This window comes from Eschrichtius robustus, chromosome 21, assembly GCF_028021215.1.
Source record: "Eschrichtius robustus isolate mEscRob2 chromosome 21, mEscRob2.pri, whole genome shotgun sequence".
Lineage (NCBI taxonomy): Eukaryota > Metazoa > Chordata > Mammalia > Artiodactyla > Eschrichtiidae > Eschrichtius > Eschrichtius robustus.
The window spans coordinates 13,938,695-13,965,704 of NC_090844.1; the positions used below are offsets into that span (position 1 = coordinate 13,938,695).

At 41.5% G+C, this 27,010-nt stretch overlaps 2 protein-coding genes and 1 long non-coding RNA gene across 11 annotated transcripts in view; 2 read left to right on the forward strand and 1 right to left on the reverse strand.

The window, feature by feature from the left end:
- The window catches only part of CFAP97 (cilia and flagella associated protein 97), a 40,853-nt gene extending 26,394 nt beyond the window's left edge, over positions 1-14,459 (reverse strand). The window contains exons 1-2 of one of the 3 annotated variants that reach the window (XM_068532095.1): positions 14,254-14,440; positions 5,953-7,010 (exon numbers count right to left, since the gene is read on the reverse strand). In XM_068532095.1, the coding sequence (XP_068388196.1) occupies positions 5,953-7,006 (1,054 nt within the window). In that variant the 5' untranslated portion in view covers positions 7,007-7,010; positions 14,254-14,440. Of the gene's footprint in view, positions 1-5,952; positions 7,011-14,253 lie in introns of all 3 variants that reach the window. The other 2 variants (XM_068532094.1, XM_068532093.1) reach the window with 2 other exon arrangements.
- A 124-nt stretch (positions 14,460-14,583) lies between these two features.
- LOC137755949 (uncharacterized) lies at positions 14,584-19,716 on the forward strand. Its single transcript, XR_011072132.1, has 3 exons — positions 14,584-15,187; positions 15,523-15,681; positions 18,890-19,716. It is a non-coding gene; the product is annotated as an uncharacterized lncRNA (long non-coding RNA).
- A 3,975-nt stretch (positions 19,717-23,691) lies between these two features.
- SNX25 (sorting nexin 25) overlaps positions 23,692-27,010 on the forward strand; it is a 113,065-nt gene continuing 109,746 nt past the window's right edge. For all 7 annotated transcript variants that reach the window (XM_068532294.1, XM_068532290.1, XM_068532291.1 and 4 more), the window contains exon 1: positions 23,692-24,325. In XM_068532294.1, the coding sequence (XP_068388395.1) occupies positions 23,960-24,325 (366 nt within the window). In that variant the 5' untranslated portion in view covers positions 23,692-23,959. The remainder of the gene's footprint in view (positions 24,326-27,010) is intronic.

Here is a 27,010-nt window from a genome sequence, read left to right on the forward strand (position 1 = left end):
AAGAAAACTTAATGAAAATATTCTTGGATCTGAACAGCTTCACTGGGTAAACCGAGAATGAATAATAATTTGAAAAATCTAAAGAAATACCTTATGCAATAGACTGATCTCCATAATTAGCATTTAAAATACTTTACTACTATAAAGAATCTTTGGTGGGTTATTACTGACTCCAATAACAGATGTATCAACGGGCAGAACGCTGCTTTGTTCCTGTGCCTGTAAAAGCCCTGAACACCGCCTACTGGCAGGTCACTGCGATCAGGGCTCCCTACGGTGCAACAGTATGAATAAAGCTTTCCTTCTACGTTTTAGCTCAGTTTCCGGGTTAAAACAGTGTTTCAGTGCTTCAATTATTTGGGGTGGATTATCATTTTTCCAACTTAAAAATATATAGGCTTTCTGTATCTAAAAAGTTTCAGAAATGGATTAGATAAGAGTTGTGAGGGATACCCCTTAATTATTTTCAATGGAACCAGGTAGTTTTTTTAATGTCTTGATACTCAGACTAGGGTCCCTGAATCAGCAGCATTGGTATCACCATCGGGCTGGCTAGAAATGTAGCTCCTTGGATTCTACTCTAGATTAACTGAACCTGAATCTACATTTTAACAGGATCCCCAAGTGATTTGTATGTATATTGAAGTTTGAGAAGCTCTGGCCTAGTGGATAAAGCTGGCTGCCCAATTAGCATATATTCCTACTGTTGGGGTTCTGGGCAGGTCACCCCCAAATATGCCAAAGTGCCATACTGATGATTTTGAATTAAAGTTACTTAAGAAAAAGCTGGTGAAAGAAGGACACTTTGACCCTCCTGTCTCCCTGAAAACAAGAACTGAATCTCTCAATGTGAAAGGTGCCCTCCCTGTACCAGGAGGGAGAGAGCCAACCTTATCACCAGTGATAGGGAACTGGGGACCAAGAAGGCTGTATAAACAAGCCTGTTCTTCTTTGCTGATTTACTACTCCAAGCCCAAACCCTGTTAAGATTCTTCTCTAATTAAAAACCCAAACCTAAGGTTCTTTGTCCTGTCAATTCCTCACAAAATTTATTGTTTCTCTGTCTAAAAAGTATGAGAGCTGCCTGCCTTGGTTACTTCTTACCTCTTATTTCTCTGAGACCTCCGTAAGTATGATTTAAATTTGTTTTTTTCTCCTGGTAATGTTTTGCCTCAATTTAATTTTTAGGCCAGCCAAAAGAACTCAAGAAGGAGAGGGGGGAAATTTTCTCCTCCTTGACACTACTTTCCTCCTTCTTACTTATTAACACATCCTGATTTTTTTTTTTTTTTTTTTTTTTTTACGACATCTAGCTCCTCCCCATGAAGCTATGTCCTTAAGAGGAAGTTGACCTCCCTCTCTGGACTCCCAACCCTGACTCCAGAGTGAGTTTACTGGCCTGGAATAATCCCATTCGCCTTGCCAATCACTGTTTCAGGAATGGGAGTGTAACTCAGTTCTAAGCAATGACACGTAAGTGGAAGTCAGTTCAAGGTTCCTCCACTCTAAGAGAGCCAGAGGTAGAGGCAGCTTCCGTTTCTCTGGACAGTCATGTCTGCATGTGGATACTAAAAGTTGCTGCAGACATCTCCTGGTAGCCTAAGGATGAAGCCAACACCAGGGCTGGGGGAATACAGTGACAGAACCTGGGTCCCTGAGGACATTTTTAAGCCACTGAGTCAGTCAACCCTCAAGCTGGTCTATCTCTGGACTTCCTGTCATGTGAGAAACACTTTCATTAGGAATTTCTGTTTCTTACATCCAAAATCACCCTAAATAATACAAAGAGATAATCATTGATGGTACTGAACAAAAAGCTCAGATATCACAGACTATTTTCCATTAGATGGTTTTTTTAAAACCCGACAATTCCAAAAGGGTCAAATGTTTTCTTCCTAAAGCAAGATTTTTATTGGCTGTGTCCTCTCTCATTCCTAGAATGGAGTGATGCTTATAATTTGTGGAATCAAATAGTACTTATAAAAATAAAAAAATGGAACAGTGGGCCCTTAAAATGAACCTACAAGTCATATTATACATTTTCATTTATCTTCTGTAACATTTATTTTCAATATACTTACTTTTCTAATCTAAGAAAATTTTGTAAGATACTTTATAATGCCAAATGCTTGGCTGCTACTTTTAAACACATATAAATCACAGTAGAAATTATTAAGAACAATGTAGCAATAGACATTTGACACAGAAGAAAAAGCAAATATATTAAGATGCATATTATTAATACAAAATATTAGAAGCAGTCTGCATTATCACATCAGATAGATTTTTATGGTTTAATTTCAACTACCTTCCAATTTTTTGCATTACAAATATGATTTTAAGAAACCTGTCACTTCAAGAAAAACTGACAGTATCTGTTGACGATTGTAAAATCTGAGCATTTTAGCAAAAATTAGAATTTTTGATAAACCTGAGTTTGATAGCTTCCCAAGAGCTTTCTAGTGAGATTGGTAGTGATATTAACAACTGTGATTTCTGTATGGTATATTATGAAATATGTCAACATTTATATGCTCAGTGAACCAACATTTTCCAAATAACCTATACATCATGTTACAAAACCATGCAAGGGCAAACAATACATTCAAAATGTAAGACCGAGCAATAAGTTCTAATGTAACGGACTACAAATGAATATCAGTTTCAAACTGCACATTGCAACTAACATTTAAGAAACTACTACTGGGCTTCCTTGGTGGCGCAGTGGTTGAGAGTCTGCCTGCCAATGCAGGGGACACGGGTTCGAGCCCTGGTCTGGGAAGATCCCACATGCCACGGGGCAGCTGGGCCCGTGAGCCACAACTACTGAGCCTGCGCGTCTGGAGCCTGTGCTCCGCAACAAGAGAGGCCGCAATAGAGAGAGGCTCGCGCACCGCGATGAAGAGTGGCCCCCGCTCGCCACAACTAGAGAAAGCCCTCGCACAGAAACGAAGACCCAACACAGCCAAAAATAAATAAATAAATAATTAAAAACTTAAAAAAAAAAAGAAACTACTATTTGTGGAATCTTGGTGTGGTATCAAAAAAAAATCTAAAATTAACGGAAAAGGCTATTAAAACACTCCATTTCCAGTTATATATCCTTGTAAAGCCAGATTTTCTTCATACACTTCAACCAAAACAATATATCACAATAGCTGTATGCAGAGGCTGACATGAGAATACAGCTATTGCCAGGCATTAGAAACTAGCAAAAATCACTTTTTTGGAACTATAGTTACGTTGTATAGAACATGTTAGTTATATTAATACATAATGGGGCTTCCCTGGTGGCGCTAATGGTTAGGAATCCACCTGCCAATGCAGGGGACACGGGTTCGTGACCCGGTCCGGGAAGATCCCACATGCCGCGGAGCGACTAGGCCCGTGAGCCACAACTACTGAGCCTGCGCGTCTGGAGCCTGTGCTCCGCAGCAAGAGAGGCCGCGACAGTGAGAGGCCCGCGCACCGCGATGAAGAGTGGCCCCCGCTCGCCGCAACTGGAGAAAGCCCTTGCACAGAAATGAAGACTCAACACAGCCAAAAATAAATAATAAAATAAAAATAAATAAATTAAAAAAAAGATACATAATGGGTTTACTATTACTATTCTTAAATGAACTAATAAATATTTTTTAAACTTCTGATTTAATTTCTAATATGGTAAATATTTATATAGATATAACCCACTAAACAAAAGCTCTCTGGGGTCCTCAATAATATCTAAAAGAGTGCTTTTAGTCTTAAGGCCAAAAAGTTTGAGAACTGTTATGCTAGAGCACTAGGACTGGTGCTGGAGATCCGGAAGAGATGAAGACAAAGGCAGCCCTCAACCTGACAAATTATCAACCCGATTCGTCATACACCTGATCTTACAGACTGCAAAGTGGCCATTACAATTTTTTTTTTTAAGTGAAAACTGTTACACTAAATGGCTTGATAAAAAATTAGAGATATTCCCTAGAGAAGAATACTAATCAAATATATTAAAGATTATAATGCAGACAGAGGCACAGACTTATTCTGTGTATTTCAGATGGCAAACCTAAAGCTAATGGGTAACTGTTACAAAATCAAATTTCAGTGAAACACGACAAACACTTCCTGACCGTCAGAGCTGTGAACAACAGAAGAGTCCTCCCAGTCCGTCAGTTAATAAATACTGTCTATTATGTGCCAGTACTTGCTAGATTTGGGGATCCCATCAAGGAATAAGATGCTGCCCTCATGTTGCTTACACTAATTCCAGAGTCTCATGGAAGGAAATATGTTTTTGTGAGAGAGAGGCAGGGATGGGGTACGCAGCTTCTACACAGAATGTTCAGAAAGAGTATCCCTGAGAAGGTGACATAGAAGCTGAGACCCTAGAAACAGACTGAAGTAGCCTCTACAAAGAGAAAGGCCAACGGCAAGTGCAAAATGCCTCATGAATGCAAAGTATTCTGAGAACAGTAAGGAAGCAGTGTGACTGGACCAAGGGGTAATGAGAGAGACAGAGGAAAGGAGATGTAGGCAAGTATCCACATGATGGGCAGCAATGAATCATTCATCACCCTTAACTGCATATTGGACCAAGTGCATCAGAATCTCATGGCAGAGCCTAGGCATCAGTATTTAACAGTTTGTTTTGATAATTTAACAGTTCTCCAGGTGATGCTAATGTACTGCCTCGGGTGAAAATCACTGATATAAAGTCTGTTAGCCTATGATAAGGAATTTGGATTTAACCTAAGAGTAAGCCCACTGAAGAGTTAAGAAGGAAACTAGCAGGATTGATTTATGTTTTAAAAGATCACTCTTCGTTGTTAGGGGAAGAAGGAGAGGGGCAAGAATAGAAAACTCAATCCTGAAAGTTTTAAGAGACTGAATGAGCATTTATCAGGAAAGATATATTGAGTAGAGGCTTAACCACTAGATGGTAATAGCCAATGCCAAGAATCTGATTTTTCAGACACAGTAAACATCAATAGGTACGATCAGAGCAAAGAAAACATATAAAAGAGGGAACATTCACAAGTGTAAACTGCTCCAAAATACACTTTATCAATCTGACTATGAGACTCATTTGACTAAATAGGGGATTTATTTATGCCCTTACATTGCAACCATATGTAAATTATGTAGCTGAAGATTTATTCTTTCAAATAACATTTCAAACAAACGAAGACAGTGAGTCCTATTTACAACTTAAAAATTTTATCTCTAACTGCCCCAAAACCTAACCAGCAAGCTCAATATTTTTACAGTTTTATATTAACTAGTCAAAGATAAAGTTCAAAGTTGCTTTTATTTCACCTGGAATATATTGTTCCCTTCAAACTAAATCATGGGTAATAATAAACTGAGACAGAAATACAGCAATCAGGATTATCCTAATTCTAAAATACTTCTTTCTTAAAGCAACTAAAACTTGAATTATGCTATTTCATCAACTTGGTAATTATTTTCAAGTAATGCTCTTTCACCTTTAATTTAAAATCTGAATAGTCTCCTACAGTTTACTCTGAGTTCTCTAATTTGCCAGCATTCTTGCCACTTTCCCCGAAACAGGTCAGGTTATTTTAACCTTAGTGCTGCTGCCTTTCTCAAAGAAGAAAGTGAAATATATCTTAACGCCCGTGTCTCTACCAAACGTGGGAAAACATCTGGCTCCCCTTCTCTTGTTTACTTTATCCATCTGGTCTCTCCAGGCATTTTGAGTTTGTAAGGCACTAAACAGAATCAGTATGAAGTAGTTTCTAGTCCTAGCTGAGTAGCTTTGCAGTAATATAAACAATGATATCCCAGATATTTTTAAATGGAATATTTGGTAAAGTTATGATAATATCAATGATCCCAAACAATAAAACGTACCTACTAGAAAAATCAAGGCAAATTCATATCATTTAATATTTAAGCTCAATATAATATTAAGTTTAATATTTAAATTCAATACACAGTTTTTAAAATTACCTTTTAAAAGATGATTCAGGTCCATTGTGTCATGTAAGACGTTTTGCTTGTATCTGTGGTCTAAATTGGAATCCAGCACTGCCGACATTGAGGCAAGACTGGGCTCATGTTTTTCTTTCCCTGTTTTGGCTGATTTCAAAGATTTTGAATTATTTTTAAAATCCTCAACATTTTCATATACTTCTTGACTCACGTTCTCTTGCCTTTTAACTTTCATTTTTTGATCGTTTGATGCACCCAGTTCAAAAGACTGAACAGGGCTGATGTCCGGAGTCGATAAAGGAGTGACATCCGTCACAGTATCTTCAGATTCCTCGGTGTAGTCACCGACTTTTGGTTTAGTACTTGAAGTTTGCGCTCCTGTTGATTTTTCTCCCAGTTTATATTTCTGTTTTGGTGGCAAGTGGGTTACACCAGACAGACGCTTCTTTAATGATGGAGATGAATCAGATAAACAGACATCAGACCCGGTATTTGAACAGTCTGTATCGGAACTTGAAGACGAGGAGGACAGAGAAGAAGAGGAGGAAGAGGAATTACTTCTGGAATACTTTTTACTTATGCTTTTCTTGAAGTTATTAGATGGTTTAGCTGACTTTGATCTGACATGATGGTTTTTCTCATCATCACTGCTTTCCTCTCCATCTGTAGAGTAATCACGTTCACCTTTTAGAATTTTGGGAATGCTACTTGGGATGGGCAAGTGTATTTTATGTTCTACTGTAGCATTACACAATTTTGATCTTGAAGAAGTGGTCAAGGACAAAGAATTCCTAGCTTGTACATTATCATTTTCTACGGGGTGTTCTTCTGGAGGAATTTTCTCATTTCTTTCAATTCCCTTCTCAGTAAGATCATTTTTCCTTCCTTGTATTCCAAATTTCAAGTTTACATTTTCCGTATCTTTATCTATTCTCTCTTCATCGTCATAATTTTGCTTGTCAAAAACTGAGTTGCTTTCACATTTCTTTGCTTCTTCAAAGTCACTGTCAAAGAAAGAATGGTCCACTTCACCTTCTGATATATCTCCAAACCGATCCATGACGGCAAACATATATCTGAAAAGAGGGAAAGTGTAACCATCAGATGAAAGAGTAACTTCCAAATACTTTTCATTTTGCAAATTTTCCAAAACTGAGAAGTTTGCGTAATAGATAAAGAGAAACATGAACCAAACAAAAAAAACACCACCAAAAAACCAATAACTCGGACTTCCCTGGTGGCACAGTGGTTAAGAATCCACCTGGCAATGCAGGGGGCACGGGTTCGATCCCTGGTCCGGGAAGATCCCACATGCCGCGGAGCAACTAAGCCCGTGCGCCACAACTACGGAGCCTACGCTCTAGAGCCCGTGAGCCACAACTACTGAAGCCCGCTTGCCACAAGTACTGAGCCTGCGCTCTAGAGTCCGTGCACCACAACTACTGAAGCCAGAGCGCCTAGAGCCCGTGCTCCGCAACAAGAGAAGCCACCTCATTGAGAAGCCTGCGCACCACAAGGAAGAGTAGCCCCCGCTCGCTGCAACTAGAGAAAGCCCGTGTGCAGCAATGAAGACCTAACGCAGCCAAAAATAAATAAATAAATAAATAAATTTATTTTTTTAAAAAAACCAATAACTCAGTGAAATGATAATGGGGCTACAGGGATAATATCAAGTAGCACCAATGATCTGAACAGTAAGTAAGTCTAATAGTTTGGTTCACAAGAAAATAATAAGAGATCAGGCATATCAGAAACATGGATACCTAGACTGAACTCCAAGGAAAACCTGAATTCTATAAATTAAGTACAGTTAGGGTTTAGAATAAGAAAGGATGGTGTTAGAACCTCTTCAGATCAGCCTAGCCAGCCCAAACACACATCATTCTGGTAGAAATAGTTCAATGGGGATTAACAAACTTCCCTATTTCAGTATTTGTCTTTGTCCTATTCTGTTCCTTCACTGCCCTTACTGGGGGAGCAGCAGGAGATAACTCCTATTAAAAGTAAAAGCTCCCTCTGTCCCTTCTTAAAGAGGAACAAAAACTCTAAGACACACGTATACACAGTACAGGGAGCTTGGAGGAAAAACTTCTGAATATTTAATCACATACTGTTACATAACCACAATAAAAAGGGGAAAGTGTGCATGTCTCATTGTGCTAAAGGGAGTCCAGCGTAAGAGAGATTTAGTATCTACTGAGATAGTAGACAGGCTGTCTAAAATGGAAAAATTAAGGCATATTATTTAGACACATGGAGTTAAATATTAGAAATGGATTAAAAAGTTCAAAGCCATTGCTGCTAACGTGGTGCTGGGACCACTATTTTGGTTATAAATCTTAAACTATTAGTTGACCTGTAAATTTATATGTGTACTACTAAGGTAAAAAATTAAAATTGATTTTAAAGTATTTTAATACTTCATGCAATTGGGATTAAACTGGAAACGTCAGTATAAAGTCATATTTTTCTTTCTCTCTTATTACAGGGGTCTACGCAGCAGTGTCACAGAATCTGTCACTAATAATCTAAAATTCAGAGTTTGACCTCTCTAATACTATTCTCCACTAAAACCACCCCTCAAAACCAAGATCCTTTGGAAGGCAGCTGATTCCATTTCTGGAGGTAAAAACAAACAATAAGCCTAGAGTAGTGGTAATAAAACAAAGGATTCAGTTTATAGGGGCTTCCACTGTCCAAGCTGGACAATTCTGCACTGAAGAACAAAAAAACACAAAATACACTTAAAAATAAAAAAGTAATTCTGTGGAAAGCCATTAGTTGATAATGATATTCAAAAGAGGCAAATAACATGAGCTATGTCAAGGGAAAGGTATATACAAAATTCCAATAATAATAATATGTAGCCAACAATCCAATTATGGGTTCACTATATTCAAATCATGATTAATTCCGTTACACCACATCAAGCAATAAAAGACTATGTAATCTGTATCCTAAATCAGCCATGATACTCTGCAGCCTTTGTTTAAGTGACCCTGCAATCTATAAAAACAAGTAGGTAGAGACATGATTTAAAAAGCAACCAAACATACTATTAACACTAATGTGACAGATTAATATAATAGGTTAAGGTTTCTGCCGTTAAAGTTTTGAAATACTGAAGAGATTCTGATATATTAAACTTGCAAAAATTTAACTGTAATCAACTTTTAAACACTTAAGGGAATCTGATTAAATCAGTAAGTTTAGACTTAGGTTTATAAAAAACATCTAAGTACTTAGGTTTCCTTTGTGAGATCTGTAAGTGTGCCTTGTTAGCTGTTTGAGGTACTTAAGAAAATCAAATATAGTAAAACTGTAATTGTGCCATTAATTAAGCAGGTTTGCAAATGGTATACAGTATTCAGGAAAATTTAAGCTAAATGAAGATAAATTAAGAGAGGATTAAGTACAAGTGAGTTTTAAAATTCTAACACATTATTATATTTAAACTGAAATAAGATGTAAGTAGATTTTAAAGATTTCAGAAAAATTGGACTGCAAAACTTATTCCTAATAAATATTAAATACAAGAAATATTATTTCCTGTAGCACGGATTAATGGCCTCTTTATGTTTTAAAATTCAAATCCACAGAAGGAAGCCTCCTCCCCAAAGGTTTTACATATGTTAAAAAAAAGAAAAATTCAAACAAGTAAATTTTAAAGATCTAATTGGCTTTATTGAACAATTCATGAATCAGGCAGCATCCCACCCAGAGAGTAGAGGGGAGCTCCAAAGGGCTACAGAAAGGGAAATGTTTTTAAAGGCAAGACAAGGAACTCATATATAAAAAAGACTATTTCAGGCTTAGGTAACCTACCCATGGGGGACGAAAGGGGTCTGTGTGGCAGTTTACCTCATCTCCCTTTGGGGGATGGACAGGGCCCTGTGACAGATTACCTCACTGGTGCTGACCAGAACATTTCTGACTGACCGGTTAAGACTACATTTCTGGGGGAGGTTGAAGCTTCAAGTAGGTTAGGTATGAAGCCCCGGTTTGGCGGGGTGGCCCAGCAGACGTGACTCCATCTGGAGCCTGTAGTTTTCTTTTTAACAACTCCCCCGTTTGGATCAGACTCAGCTTAAATGAGAGATGTGATTAAAATCTAAGGCATTAGCACCACTCTCAGCTACTGCTCTGAAGTTCTCAGAGTTTGTTGTTCCTTTGTGTGGCGTCCAGAGGTTATGATGTTTTTGCTTAACCCGTGTGATATTCACAGGTCACAGCTTCAGGCTCAATCTTTAAGTCAGTCATTTTCTTCTTTACTTTTCTGACGTTCAGTCTTAGGGAGACCATTTCCTTGATGGTTTAGTGGCTGTGACTGTGCGTTACAGCATTTCTTTTAATACTGAAAAAAACTTGAATATAGGAATATTATGAATCCATTAAAATAATTATTTAAATCAGGGGTCAGCAAACTACTGTGCCTGGGCTAAATGCGGCCGCCCACCATTTGTTTCGTAAATAATGTTTTATTGGGACACAGCCCCACTCACAGGTTTAGGAACTGTCTCTGACAGCTTTCCCACTACACCTGCAGAGTTAAGTAGCTGTAACCGATACCATAGGGCCCACAAAGCCTAAAATATTTACCAACTGACCCCTTTAATGAAAAATTTTGTGGACCCCTGATTTAGGTGCTATTACCGGCATGAAAAATGCATAATACAAAATTGTTATCCATCTTGGGTTAATAATACAATTTAGACATTTACACAAAAAGTAGGGGAAAAAAGAACAAAAATGAAGAGTTGAAAAATCAACAATCCCGCTGCATTTTTAATATTTCCATTACTGTTATTGTAATAGTGTTCATGCAATAAGCTAAGCAAGTAAGTGATAACAGGGAGTCTGCACAGTGAAAAAGAACAAACTGAGTCAGACACTCAGGCTCAAAACTTGGTTCTGCCGCTTCCCAGTTGTGTGTTCCTGGGCACAAGTACAAGATGTTCATCACAGCCCTGTCGGTAACAGCCCTGACTTAGAAAAAACTCAATGTCTAGTAAGAGGAAAATGGATAAGCAAAATGTTATATATGATATATTATATATCAGTCAAAAAGGATAAGCTGAGATCTACAAAAATTATATTTACCAAGAGAAAAGAATTAAATGAATGACAATACAATTATGAAAAACAACACACACACAAAACAAAACTAAATTCTCAAAGGCACAAACATATAAATAAAATTCTACATCATGCACTGGGAGGACGTACATTAAACATCTAAGAGTATGAGCCTATGAGCGGAGGGAGGAATGAGGCTGGGCAAGTGGACAAAGGAGAAAAGTTAAGAACCTGGGCAGAGGCCTGTGATTACAGGTCATCACAGACCTAAAGAGTACGACTGATCGTTATCAATCCAATTCTGCCCACCTGAGTTCAAAAAGAAAAACAACAAATCAAATCAGCTACTGAATGATGGACAGCTCTTATTAACATTGTCATTAAATTCTCCCCAAAGTCACCCTTTTTTGTAAGATAATTCACCCTTTAATCCAAAATGTCAAGAATAAAAGAATAAAAGAGCTGTGGTTACTGTTCTTCCCATGGTTAAGACTGCCTTTAGGACTCAAGAAATTTTTTTACAAGTTTCTTAAAATTTTAAAAGCGAATGGTTTCATAGCACAGCCCAGAGCACAAATTTTCCTAGCCAGTTTAAAAAACAAATCTTTTAAAAAGCTAATCATCCAAATCATTCCAACTTCCATCCCTCTGCAAAACTTGTTTACATTTCTATGGAAATAAAATTGCTAACATAACTAAGTCTCACTTGTACTAGTGCTGTTATTCTACTACTACTAATAGCCAGAAGTATTGAGTACTTACATGTTAGCATTGTTCTAAGTGCATTACAAGTATTAACTCATTGAATCTCTACAATAACTTTAAGAGATTTCATCACTCCCATTTGGCAGAGAGGAAGCTGAAACAGACCAAGAACTTGCCCGAAGCCATACAGCCAAGAAGTGGCACAGCCAAGACTCTAAAGCAGGCTGTCTTGAGGATCATGCTACTAACCACTGTTCTACTCTGCTTCAAAGTATGGTCCTTCGAAAAGGCTAGGAACTGAGACTTCCTTTTTTGAACTTTAAAACACATTGTTGTGATATCTATTATTTATTTGATGGTAAACAGTGGGCAAGATAAGAAGACCCTCCCGTCACAGGGATTTTTAAGGGAAATGGGACTTGTTTAGCAATAGAGCTTTAGAAACAGTTCTTTGCAAAAAAGGGTGGTCTGTACAGTTAAAATTAGATACATATGCCAGTGTTTGCCACACATTTTACTAGATATATGTGCTGTGTAGCAGTTTTCCTCTAATAAATTAATCTGGAACAAATTCCTTGGCATTGCAAATTAAATAAACCAGTCACCTTAGGTAAATTTAGAAGTGTTAACCTAGGTAATAGGTTTGAATTAACTTGTGACTCTCTATCCCAAGCTGAGCTTGGGACCCAACCCCCTTTCCATAGAGAGTAATGAATTCCAAAGGTATTTCTGGCAAGGAGAGTGACACTTCTGGAAGTCACTAAACCTGGGGTAGCAACATACAGTGTAGGACAACTTGCATTACATTCTGCTTGGTCAAACCATTGGGTTGGCCAAAAAGTTCATTCAGGTTTTTCCGCAACATCTTTTTGAATGAAGCACTTAGCCCTGGGTGCTATGGTGAAGAGTCTAGAACTGAAGTTATGATTAATTGGTTTACAGACCAAGGGCTCATAGGAATAAAAGAAATGACTAAGAGAAAGGGTGTGTTCAGACTTGAGAGCTATTATTTGTAGCTCCAGAGGTAGAACTTGCATCAACAGATGGAGTGCATACGAAAGCTGTTTTGAGTTTAACATTAGAATTGCTCAAAAATGGAATGGGCTGCCTTCTAAAATTAGGAGCCGTAAATCACTACATAATGTTGGAGCAAAGACTGGATGGCCATTTGCTAGGATGCTGCAGAGGGAATTATAAATTTGGAGGCTATGACCTTTCCCAACCCTAACATGAACTAGGTCTAAATCCCAAAGTCTAACCGTAAGCCAAATGATTACAGATCCTTCTTTTGAAATCCCTGTTTTTCAAAGCTGTTTCCCGCCTTTCCTGTCTTACCAGACTGGGAACTCCTGCTATCTTGCTCATCTTTATATCCTAGTGCCTAAAATAGGACGTGACAAATACTAGACATTCAAAGAATGTTTATCTGATGAAGGAGTTTGGAGTTAGGAGATTTAAGGCTGAGCCCTAGTTCTGCTCTTTGCTAGCCAGTTACGTAAGCAGAAAAATCACCTCTTTCACCTGAGCTAGTTTCCTACAGCTGTCCCTCATCCCCCCTCTCTCACACACACCGGAATCAACTATCCCCTTACCTGCATTTACAAGGCTCCTATAGTCCCCAGTACGTGTAAGCATCTGTCTCTAAGTGGTCACAGTTCGTGAGAGGGGTGCATAGCCCATTGCCTGGGAGACTTTTCAGGTTTAAGTTTAGGTTCATAACATCCAACAGACCGGTTATTGTAAGGACTTACAAACATTCAGGTGATTTAATTAACGGAAAAATTATCCAACTGTCCCACTAAGCAATCCTTTTGATAACATTCACTTCAAAGTTAGTGAGATTCAAATCAAATGACAGTTCTTCAGGCTGCAATAACCCTGCTCGTGCTCAATGAGGACAAGTACTTGCCAAAGGTGCCCGGGAATCACTTGGACACTCACAATTTGTACAGCCCCTGCAGAACCAGCAATAGAAATACTGATGCTTTCAGGTTACATCAGGAAAACACACAAATAGGAATCTGGCATTTTTAACTGCCATTTTGATACTGTGACATTACATTTCTGTAGTTTGACATATGATTTGGTCCAAAGAAGGTAACCGATTGGGTACACGAAAATCTCGGGCCAAAGTAAACACCTGTATTCCAGGAACTCAAGTTCCTTACACGACCCCCTCCTGATCCCGCTAGGTAGCGGATAATAACTGACATCCCCCTCCAGCCTCAGGGGTCAGGGGCAAGTCCCCGGAGGTGGGCGGCGGTGACCTGAGCCGGGATCCCGGTCGCGACCGCGTCTCAAATTCACGGCCGACCCCGACCACCAAGCCACCCGCAAACGCGCCCCAGGGCAGGCCGGGCCGTCCCACCGCGGCCGGCTGGGGCTGCGGGCCCCGTGGTCCCGCCGGCCCGGACGCCTCCGCGGTGGTTACATCCGCCGTCCGAGGGTCTGCCCGGGCCGCAGAGGAGGCGGGTCGCAGGGCTGGGGGCCCGGCCGGCCCGCCTTCCTAACCTCCCGCGCCGGCTTCCGCATACCGACCCTGCGTGCTCGCCGAGGCCTGGGCTCCGGAGAAGAAAACGGATCCCGAACGGGGGGCGGGGGCTCTGCGAGGGGAGGAAGGGTCGCCCGCGCGCCGCTCACCTGGGCACCGCGACCACCGCAACCTCCCAGCGCCGCCCGCGGCGTTGCGGCCTTGCGCACGCGCACGCGCTGCTGCAGCCCCTCCACGCGGCCCCGGCGGCGGCTCGAGCTTCCGGAGGCGGAGAGAGCGGAACGGGAAAAGAGGTCGTAGGGGCACGCGGCGAGTCCCTTGAGAACCGGGCGGTGCCAGAGGGCCCGCGCGGCGCCGCTCCTCGCGGCGGGCGTCACAGAGCGCGGCGGGCCGGCCCCGCTCCGGCCGGCGTGGGGCGCGAGGCCTGCCCGACGACCCTCCTCTCGAATGGCAAGGGACGCGGGAAGAGAGTGATCTCCGCGCCCTCGGCTGCCCGGTGCCCCTCCAGGGTGTTAACTGCTGCTGCCTCTCGGCTGTTAACCGCAGTGCGGGTGGACCTAGTTGTTGCAGTGGCTGATGTCATGGGGAAAGCTGCTTTAATTATCTTGTACCCGAAGAGCAGCAATGATAATAAATACGGAAGTGGCTGTGTCTGTGATTATTTCTATCAGCAAAGTTAAGTTCAAAGAATTAGTTAGCTTTATGGGCCAGGGGCTGGTAACACATTAGAAAGTCCTCTGACTACTGGTAAATGAGATGGGTAGTTAAAACAATCTAAGAAAAATGATTTCTGTCCAATGTATTGAATGCAGCAATTTTTCGTTTTTGAACTCGCAGGCACATAGTAGGTGTGGTAGAACAATGGTGCCCCATAGATGCCCACCTCCTATTCCCAAACCTGTGAATATGATGCTTTACATGGCAAAAGGGACTTTGTGATTAAGGATCTTTAGATGGGCAAATCAACCTAGGTTATCCCAGGTGAGCTCAATCATAAGGGTCCTTATACGAGGGGAGGCAAGAAATTCGGGGTCAGTAATAAAAGACATGGCACTAGAAGCAAGAGGTTGTAATACACAGCATGGTGACTATAGTTAATACCCTGTTGTATATTTGATAGTAGCTGAAAGAATAGATCTTAAAAGTTTTCATCCTAAGGAAAAGAAATTTGTATACATGTGAGGTAATCAATGTTAACTAGACTTGCAGTGATCATTTCGTAATATGTACATAAATCATTTTGTTGTACACCTTAATGTTATATGTCAATTATACCTCAATAAAACTGGGTTAAAAAACATTTTTTTTTAAAAAAGAAGCAGCAAGAGGTCGGAGTGATGTAAGGGGCAGTGAGCCAAGAATTGAAGGCACATCTGGAAGCTGACAAAGGGAAGAAAGGGGATTCTCCCCTTGAAGCCTCCAGAAGAAATTCAGCCCAGCCCGTACCTTGATTTTAGATTTTGACCTACAGAAAGGTAAGAGAAGAAATTTGTGTTGTTTTAAACTGCTAAGTTTGTAGTAATTTGTTACGGCAGCAACAGGAAATTAATACAATAGGTACCCAATATTTTTTACATGAAAGTGTAGGGAAAGGAACTCCTGGTTACCCATATCCTAGGGAGTCTCATTAAGAAATTGGCTCTATTTTTGTTCTTCATTATGCATTTCGTACTTATTGGTCGTAACTACCAACAAGCACAGAGGATCATTTCTCTGTCGTTTTAGGAGGCTAAAAGGAAGGATTTCACTTAATTTTGCTTGAAAAAACTATGCTGACACCATTTTCCAGGGATGGTTGTCTACCCTGTGGTCAGAAGTTTATTATACAAAGGAGTTGAATAGCCATTTCTCCAAAGAAGATGGCCAATAAGCACATGGAAAGGTGTTCAATATCATTAATCATTAGGGAATGCAAATTAGAACCATGAGGTACCACCTTGCACACATTGGGATGGCTATTAAAACAAAACAAAACAAAACAAACAGAAAATAACAAGGGTTGGCAAAGATGGGGAGAGATAGGAACCCTTGTGCATTGCTCCTGGGAATGTAAAATGGTGTTGCCACTGTGGAAAACTATGGCAGTTCCTCAAAAAATTGAACACAGAATTACCATCTGACCTAGCAATTTCACTTCTGGATGTATACCCAGAAGAACTGAAAGCAGAGTCTCAAACAGATATTTATACACCCATGTTCAGAGCAGCATTATTCACAATAATGCTTCCAAAAGATGGAAGCAACCCAAATGTCCATCAACAGATGACTGGATAAACAAATGTCCATCAACAGATGACTGGATAAACAAAATGTGGTATATACAAGTAATGAAATATGCAGCCATAAAAAGTAACGAAATTCTGACACATCCTACAACATGGATGAACCTTGAAAACGTTACACTAAATAAAAGAAACTAGACAGGAAAGGACAAATATTATATGATTCCACTTACATGAGGTACCTAAAATAGGCAAGTCATAGCAACAGAAATTAGGATAGAAATTCCCAAGGGGAGAAGGGAAAGGGGAGTTATTGTTTAATGGGTACAGAGTTTCAGTACGCAATGACAAAAATATTCTGGGGATGGATAGTGGTGATGTTGTGCAACAATGTGAAAGCATTAATGCCACTGAATTATATTAAAAATGACAAATTGCAAATTTTGTGTATATTTTACCATGATAAAAAAATAAGATTATTATATCTCAAGCTTTAATTTTGGCTCTTTTCTGTGCTATGAATTTGTAAGTTTTGCCCTTTCCCTGATTTTCTTTTCCTGAAGGAGCGTCTATATTGAATGAATGAACTAATGAACTATATTGTAAATAAGCTCCTTCAGGACACAGATTTTATTTGCTTTGTTCCTCTTCATAGTTCATATGAGGTCATCAACTCATAGGTGAAAAAAGGTCTTTCCCCAGATTCACTGAATCTGTACTCTTTTGTCAGAAAAGATGTAAATATTATCCCTCCTATCCTTTTTAAAAATTGTTCCTCACTTATTTGTAAACCTCCCGAAACAATATAGGCTTGACTATTTCTATAGAGAGCTATTAAAAGACTCTTCCATTTTATCTGGCAGTTTTTTCACTATGCTAAACTTCCTTTAGGTTATGAGAAAATGTACACCCATTGGAAGACTTTTTTGTTTTTTAAATTTAGGAATCAAGTTTTGAAGGATGAAATATTTACTGTGTTAAAGTTTATAAACCAGCTTAAAAATTGTGTAGTGTAGTCCCATATCTTTTGAGTATCTAAAAGGCTAGTTCAACATACCTAAACACTATAATAAATAGAAGAAACTCAGAAAGCAAAATGACTTAGATTCCCAGGAAAGGTAACATTTGAAATTTCCTTAACTCCCACAAAGCAGAAATAGTAGCTCTCCTCTTGTCACCCTAGAACTCGGTAATACCTTTCTTATAATATGTATTACATTGCTTTATGCCTCCCTTCCCCACCCCAATTAGACTGTGAGCTCTTCAAGGACAGAGACTGTATTTTATACTACTTTCTAGCAAAGCCCCTGGCTAATATTTTTGGACTGAGTGAGAGAATGACTAGAAGTCACGTACTGCCTTTCAGAAGTTTACAATCTATTTAAAAGCCAAGTATGGAATTCCCTGGCAGTCCAATGCAGGGGGTGCGGTTTGGATCCCTGGTCAGGGAACTAAGATCCCACATGCCTTGTGGTGTGTCCAGGAAAAAAGCCAAATGAATGCCATTATTATTGTATTGGTTTTGTAAGGACATTTTCATGTAATGTAGAAAGCAGTTTTGTCCTTTAACATTACTTTTAACTATTGTATTTGAAGGATAGCATAATGAAGGAGAATCCTATAATTTAGGTCCTACCACCAACTAGCTATGTGATTTTGGGCAAGTCATGTAACTTTTTTGAACCTCAGTTCCCTCATCTGCAAAATGGGATTTTAATATTTAACTCTATATTCCTTTATAGAGTTGTAGTGAGAAACATATGTTTTAAAAAGGATTTCCGAAAGTTCAAGTTCCTGTTCAAATATGAAATATTTTTATTACTGTTATTTTGTCTGTTCAATTATTCTAGATATATTTTCCTAGAAGGATAACATTTATTCATTGAAAAATATTTAAATTAAGGGCCTACTCTGTGCCAACCCCTGTTCTGAACTGTGATTAATTCTCTAATACTAATTTTTACTTCCCCAAAATATGTTCTCTTTCCTATAGCAAATAAATGACAAATCAGAGACACTGACTTCTTTTAGGTAGTGTATAAAAGCTGTATATAATCTTAAATGCATAGCGTTAATCTTAAAATATTCAATATCCTTTCCTAATTTATGCAAGTACATGTAATAATTGTGTGCTGCCTACTTTATATTTTACTCTGCTCATGACAAATATGAAACAGCATATAAGTCAGTTCAAAGTTTTTCAGCATGCATATATTTTGGAGAAATTAGATAAAAAGTAAACAATTTATTTTCTTTCTCTATAATCTGCTGTCCAATAATACTGGATATCAAAATCTAAATGAGCTTAGATTTTTCTTTTATGCTTTGTGTTTCATAACTTGAAAATATTAGGGTAAAATAAAGCTAACGGCTACATCACCAAACTTCCAGCTGACAAACACAGTTGTACACTGCCTCCTATGTCCCTATCCTTATCCAGGCTCTTTTCTCTATCTCATAGGTAGATGGAAGCAGATTATGAACAAGAACAGGAACAAGAAATGTGAACTTTAACATGTTTGAGGGATAAGTCCTTAGATGCTACTGATTCTGGTGACCAGCCGGATGATCCACCAAAAACTGACTAGTAGGGCTTCCCTGATGGCGCAGTGGTTGAGAATCTGCCTGCCAATGCAGGGGACACGGGTTCGAGCCCTGGTTCTGGGAAGATCCCACATGCCGCGGAGCAACTGGGCCCGTGAGCCACAATTACTGAGCCTGCGCGTCTGGAGCCTGTGCTCCGCAACAAGAGAGGCCGCGTTAGTGAGAGAGGCCCGCGCACCGTGATGAAGAGTGGCCCCCGCTTGCCGTAACTGGAGAAAGCCCTCGCACAGAAATGAAGACCCAACGCAGCCAAAAAAAAAAAAAAAAAAACTGACTAGTATATTCTGTCAAAGTAAATTGTGGCGGGTTGTTAAAGTAATGGAACCAATGAATTACACCTCCCAATGTTTAAATCCACGCCTAGGCCCCCTCTCCTATTTAACTCCTGGTTGGGCCATATGATTTGCTTTGGCCAATGGGATGTTAGCAAACGTAACGCAAGCGAAAGCTTAAAAAGAACTTGTAGTATATATCACATCTCTGAGATTGTCATGTGAAGAAGCCCAAGCTACCTCTTGGAGGATAAGAACACAGTGAGCAGAGACAAGCCATCTCAATGGAGGCTCCATAGCCCAAGCAGCCCCAGCTTATGCACCAGGAGATGACAGCATTGTTAGTGACCCAGGCAAGAAGAACAGAACTGCCCAATGACCCCAGCCCAGTTGCTGACCTACAAAATCATAAGCAAATAAAATGGTTGTTATTTGGTGGTGGTTTGTTATACAACAGCAGATAATTGACATACTGTTTCCCTAAATTTCAGGTCAAAACTTAAGTAAATTGAAATTATCCTTTTTTTGTGTGTGATCTACCCTCGTCAATTCTTTATCTTGATACCAGCTAATTTAGTTTACAATACTTTCCTTTGTAATTCTCTCTCTTTGAAGATTAATACAAAGACACTTCTGCCTGAAAGTTTCCCAATATGAATATTTTTACTTACTAATAAGGAGCCCCACTCAGCATAATTTATATATCTGTGTTCTAAAATTTTGTTCAGAGTTTCATCTTCCTCTTCTAAATGCTGCAGTATGTTTCCTTTAAGCTTTAACAGTCTACTACTTTTTTTATAAATTTATTTATTTTAGTTATTTTATTTTATTTTTTTGGCTGCATTGCGTCTTCTTTGCTGCTCGCGGTCTTTCTCTAGTTGCGGTGAGCGGGGGCCACTCCTTGTTGCGGTGCGTGGGCTTCTCATTGCGGTGGCGTCTCTTGTTGCAGAGCACGGGCTCCAGGCGCGCGGGCTCAGTAGTTGTGGCTCGCGGGCCCTAGAGCGCAGGCTCAGTAGTTGTGGCACATGGGCTTAGTTGCTCTGTGGCATGTGGGATCTTCCCGGACCAGGGCTCGAACCCGTGTCCCCTGCATTGGCAGGGAGATTCTTAACCACTGCACCACCAGGGAAGCCCTACCATTTGTTTTTAAAGTATTTTATAATTTTTTCACTTTTACTTTTTGAAGTTTGGCCATACTTATGTATTTTCTGTAAACCACACTCTGCTTGAAAGTTACCGGAAAGAGAGGTTAACGGACCTGTTAGGGTCTTGCAGTGAATCACTAGGAGAAACTATAATGATACCTAGGTCTTTTGATTCATGTTAATACCTATTGACAGTTTTACCCAAAGTGGTCAAAGGCAAATACTGTGGTTTTCTCTCTAATCCTGTGGTTACCTTCAAGGAGAGCCAGGGGATTTAAGGAGAAATATACTAAATAGTGAAGGGAAAGATGCATCACATATTTTGACAGAGATTGGGTGTTGTCTACCTGTTTACACTAATATTTTAAATGTCAATTTTTCACTTAATTTGTCCTTATAATATCCCAGTGAGTTCAGACAGACACCATTCCCATCTTACATAATAATGAAGATAGCCTGTGGAGCATTTAATTATAACCCGTCAGAATATGCTGGCCATAAGGAATATAAATAAGGCATCTCTACTTAATTTGGTCTTTAACTTAGACCTGGTAGGACTCAACACCGACTTCTGGGAGGGAACACCGGATTCTAATTTAATACCTGACTTCTCCCTCAATACCTCCTGATCCCAGGCACTCCCTTGTATATCGTACCACCTCTCAGTGTTCCTCAGACCTTGCACAGGGTAGAAACCCAACTACTACTTGTTAAGTAAATGTTTGAATTGTCAATGCTGACTTAGCAATACGACATATGCTTTAAGGAAGTTTTCTGACCACGAGTGTACATTTCTCCAGATCTGCATTCCTGGCAACAATATACAGGTGTGTTGGAAAGATCATTGTCTTAAGAGTTACAGACCGGGGCTCTCAATAAAAGATAGTTTCCCCTTTACTGATTGTGGTTTTACTGACTTAGTGATTATTATAAATCACCTTGCACTTGTCAGGGGGCTGGCTAAGATACAAGCCATACTCACAAAGCAACAAAACTAAACACTTTTAAAAGCATGGAATACAGGTACTAAGCTCATGGATTTAAACCCTGTTTTTTTCCTCTGGAATATAGGATGACAAAACGAGATAGTTTTTACGAAGCACCATGGCATAGTGCTTAAATGCACAAGCTCTAGAGCCAGACCACATCGGGGTGGATAACCAAATCCTAGCTCTGATGTTTATTAGCTTTGTAACGTTGAGCAAGTTATTTTACCTTCTGTGCCTCAGTTTCCTCATGGGTAGATGGAGATAACATTCTAGGGGTTGTTGTGAAGATTAAATGAAGCATGTCTAGTGTTTAGAACAGTATCTGACACAGTAAGTGCTCAGTTAGTTATTATTGTCAACTATGGTAAACCCATATTTTGGAAAACTTTATATATAAAGTATGTAAAGCCCTCAGCCCACTGTCCCAGGCATGTAAATGATCAAAAAATATGGATATGAGTGTCGGTAATAACAGGCTACCATGCTTTATTTGAAATAATTTGGAATTGTAGGTACACTTTGAAGAGCCCCAGCGGGATGAACATTAACTATTTTAGAGGCAAAAGGGCTCCTTCAAAATCAGTTACACTGCTTTATTTAAAAATAAAAAAGAGAAGACAAGGAGGACAGGAAGGTAGTAACTTCTTTTGATGTCCTCACCTGTAATTACCTAGGCATGGCAAAGTCACATCTGGCCTAAGGCACTCATTATCTCCTTGTCTTTGACTTACAAGGAATAAGAATAGAGTGGTCCATGAATACTAATATTAAAAACAATAAACTTTTAAAAAATGACAAATGTGAACATACTTGTTTTTATATAGGTACATAAAATAATTCATTTCTACGCTGTTTTGTTAGAGCTTAATATTAGGGATACTTTTTTTTAGACCTCCTACTTCATCTCCCGCTTGAAATCCATGCCATTCCAGGGAAATTTATTACAGTGATGTGAATACATGGGTGGGCTGTGTATGTCTATGGACACTGGTATTTCTTCTTTTGATTAATAACCTCTTCGATAATACTTTGTTTTAAAAGAATAAATATCCACTAAATAGTTTACTTTGTATGAATGTTATATTTTTTTCCTCTGTTGAAACGACAGATATTCCTTATAGAAAAACCCAGTATAGTCACAGTATTTGAAAATATATTTTAATGCTTACTTTTCCTAACTATGTTTCCTGGGAAGCAGGATATAACTCAATTTATTGGGAAACAATAGCGCTTTTAAACTGTTGAAATTCTTCATGACTGCTGCATGGAGAGAGTTCTGGGCTTTTGCTTTTTAATGTTTCCCGTATCCTTCACGACTTCTCTCATCCACTTACCTCCCTTTCCCTTTCTTCCCCTTTTTATTGTTGATTTGCCCTCTCTATCACCCCCTTTTAAATTATCATTAACGTCTTTAGAATTCCTTTATTCATTAAAGATACATCTGCTGCTTTGCTGGCGTTCCTAATTTCTAGTATTTCGCATGTTGGCATCTTCTCAGTAAGCATTATCTGTATATTAACGCTGGGACCATGCTAGGAGAAGAAAATATGTACTCTCAAAATTATTTGGACTACTTTCACTTGCGTGGGTAGTAGCATTTGTACTGAATCGTCGGCGACAAAAATACAGGGACTTGGAGCCAGTGACTATGGCAGGTGTGCACACCCTCTGGCACCAGGCAGACTTTTTTGGGCCTTTCCGTAAGTAGGAATTGCAGGCTTCATCTACTGCTCCACATTTGTCTGATTCCGTTCCTGAGGCGGCTGCGTGGGAAAGGGAAGGTTGTTCGGAGAACTGTGTTAAAAGTGAGGATCAGGAACGGTTGCCTATTTAAATAGCAGGTGCAAACGGCGCAGAAATTTTGCGGGCTGTAAGCATGCTAGGAGGTTACTTATCAGTGATGAGCGGGGACAGGATTAAGGGATCACCTGAGCTCGAGAATTACAAATGCTTCTGACACCTGCAGCAAAAATTTCCATCAACAGACGGTATCCTGGGGGAGGGGCGGGGAGGAGCCCAGGAAAGAGCAGTTTTCGCCAGGATTGGCGGCGCCCCTTCCCCGCCGGGCAGCGGCGGGTCGGACCCCGCCCCCGCACCGCGGGTGGGCGGCCGGGCGGGGCGGGGCGGGGCCGGGCACCTCCCAGCCATCGCTCAGCCGGACGCTGTGACTCTCCGCCCCCTTCTGATACGCACTCCACGGCCGCCCCCACCCCCATCCCCGCCCCCACCCGGCCGGCTCGAGTCCCAGCCGGGTCCGACTACCTGGGCACGCCCGGCCGGGCAGCTGAGGGCGCGGCGCCGCGTGGCGGCGCTGAGGGGTCGCCGAGAGGAGCTCCGCGGCGTCTGTTGGAGCCGTTCCCTCGGTGGGCCGCCGGCGAGGGCATGAGCGCGGACTCCCTCTGCCTCCAGAGCGGCGGGAGCGGCGAGGGGAGGAGGCGCCGCTTGGAGGCCACCGTCCAGGGCAGCGCCGGGGGAGAGCAGGGCGGGAGATGTGCCTGTCCTTAGCGGCCCAGGAAGCAGCATGCACCCCGATGCCACCGACAGCAGCGGCGCCGGCCTCACGGGCGCCCCAGGCGAGCGGCGGCCGGATTCCCGGGAGGACGCGGCAGCCCCCGGGGGCCCTGGCGGCGGGAGCTGGCGGGCGCTGGTGGCCGTGGCCGCCCTCGCCGCCGTGTCCCTCTGCTTCCTGGGGCCCGGCTGCTGGGAAGCGGGAAGCGCGGGGCCGGGCACCGTCCTGCTCAGGCTCAGCCTGTACCTGGGCTGCGCTGCGGCCGCCTTCCTGCTGGGGACCTTGTTCTCCCTGGTCTGCCGGAGCCCGCGAGCTCCGCCGCCCGACTTCGCCGCCGCCTGGAGACGGCTGGCCGCGGCCACCCGCCGCCCGCCGGAGGTGAGTACGGGTCTCCCCGCCGCCGCGCGCGCCCGCCCGCGGCCTCGCCCGGCCCGCCCGCTTCCGGCGCCCGCCGCCAGCTCCGGGAGGGCCGGGGGTCGCGGCGGGCCCGTCTTCTTGGCCCGGCTCGGCGGACGCCCGAGGGAAACGGGGCTTGGGGTGGGCCGGCCCGGCGGGGAGAGGCTCGCGTCCCCTCGGCCCCCGCGCGGGGCGGGCTCCGGGCTCCGGGCTCCGTGGGTTTGCCGAGATGCACGTTAGTAGGCGATGTAGTTGCTCGACACCATCCTCATTTCCAGCCTCGGTAGTTGAATAATCCTTCCAGACCTTCGCTGTGGCTCTGCAGCTGGCGAGTGGGAGCCAGGGGAGCGCGGCGGTCGCTGTACGCAGGCGCTGCGCCCTGGGCTGGTCATTACCTTGGGTTCCGATAACCGTTCCCTGTCGGGGTGACTTTATGCCCTTTTACAGACGAGGAAGCTTGGCGCAGAGGGGCTGACTTGGCTTAGGTCACCCACCCGGTACCTCATGCCCAAGCCTGGGTACACTTTTTACCACGCTGTCCTGTCTTCCACCATGTTAAGTATCGCAGTTTCAGTGATTTAGGAAGGGGATGCCCGAAATCACTGTACTTTGCATCAAAAGGAAGGCTATCATCAGTGAGGTGTGGCGATATAGTAAAGAACGGTGGTTATATAGGGAATATAGGGAAGGACAGTATTTTAAATGAGCTCTTCGCTTCCTTAGTGCCAAACCACTGCTTCCCCTACCTCCCAGCATCCGTCTCACCGCCCTTTAAAAGAAACTTGCTTCTGTCGTAGCTTGACTCTTCCTGCTTGACTGAATGATACTATCATTAAACTTAAATTGACCAAGCACTCTGGGGTAAGGGAAATGGCAGTGGCTCAGCTTCCTAAGAATATTTGTTGGAAGCGTCATTACCCCCTGGGTTTTGTGTTTGCTTATGATATGACCTGCTTACTTTTTTGTGAAAATCATCACACTCTTCACCAAAAGTACCGTTTCCTCAGTGTGTCAGTTCCGAATGCAGAGCTGAGATAATGGCTGAAGGGTTGTAGGTAAAAGAGTGGGGCACCCTCACTGTGTAAGCTGAGCAGCAATTCAATATAGTAAGGAACAGGAACTTCTGTTTTCATAAGTGGTCTCAAATTACGTAGTTGTGTTTATTTCTCTTAAAAACCTTCACTCAGCTGTCCATTTTTTCATATCTAATTTAGCAAGACTTGGTGAGTAGGTGTATTTTTCCTCTTGCTTTTTCTCTACAATGATAAAAAAAAATAAAGATCCCAAGATTTTACTAGTTGATTTATCGATCTGTGAATGACGTTAGAATTCTTTAGAGTATTGTAAGACGTTGTAATTCATTCAGTACGTATTTATTATTTTATGCCAGCCAGGTATTATTTTGGAAGCTGGGGTTGAATCAACAAGGCAAAAGCCCTGCTTTCTGGAGACTATATACTTATGGGGGAATCAGGCAATAAATAAATGGAGTTACTTTTGGATAGTGGTAAATGCTTATGAAAGCAAAAGTAACTAAGAGTTAAGTGATTAAGAGTGCCTGGTATGTGAGGGCAGGAAGTTTAGATGGTGGGGTCAGGATCAAAGCTGTAGGATTGCAACTCACTCTGAGGGCTTGGAAGCCTCATGTTGTGGGTTACCTCCCCTTGTCCTGGAAAATACATCCCCTCAAACCGCCTAGCTCACTTGTACCTCTGGTAAAACTTGCGTTATCATCCGGAAAGATGCTTTAGTAGAGGAAGCAGAGAAAATACTACATTAAAGGTGACAGAAAATGAAGCAGCATGTGTAATCTCTCATGTATACTACCCGAAGATTTCAGGCAGTAGAAGAGGTGAAGTATGATTTAAGGAAAGTAGATTATTGGTCATTCTTTTTGAATTCAGATTCCTACAATGTTAAATAAGAAAATAAGTACACTAGGATGTTTACTTTCTAGGTTGTGTTACTTAGAATTGAAATGCATGTTATTCACATAAAATTATATATATAGGGCTTCCCTGGTGGCGCAGTGGTTGAGAATCTGCCTGCTAATGCAGGGGACACGGGTTCGAGCCCTGGTCTGGGAAGATCCCACATGCCGCGGAGCAACTGGGCCCGTGAGCCACAATTACTGAGCCTGCGCGTCTGGAGCCTGTGCTCCGCAACAAGAGAGGCCGCGACAGTGAGAGGCCCGCGCACCGCGATGAAGAGTGGCCCCCGCTTGCCACAACTAGAGAAAGCCCTCGCACAGAAAAAACGAAGACCCAACACAGCCAAAAATAAAATTAATTAATTAATTAATTAATTAAAGTTAATGGGTTAATAAAAAAAATAAAATAAAGTCTTTAAAAAAAATTGTTAGAAAAAAAAAATTATATATATATATTTACAGTACCAGTGCAGTTTACGCAAGCCTTTTGTTGTGCTGTATTTCCAATAATTTATGCTTAAGGTTTTAAAAAAATGTTCTTTATGAATGAAAGCATAAGCATGTGGTGTAGTATAAACTGTCCGTTCTGTGGTGGTAGGAGCTGGACCACACTGGTCATCTAACAGGTGGAGGGGAGGCTATTTTGGAGTGAACCAAATGGTGCCTCTTATGATACAGTGACTACTTCACTACAGAAGTTTTGATCCAGCATTAAGAAAAGAATCCTCATTTGTTCT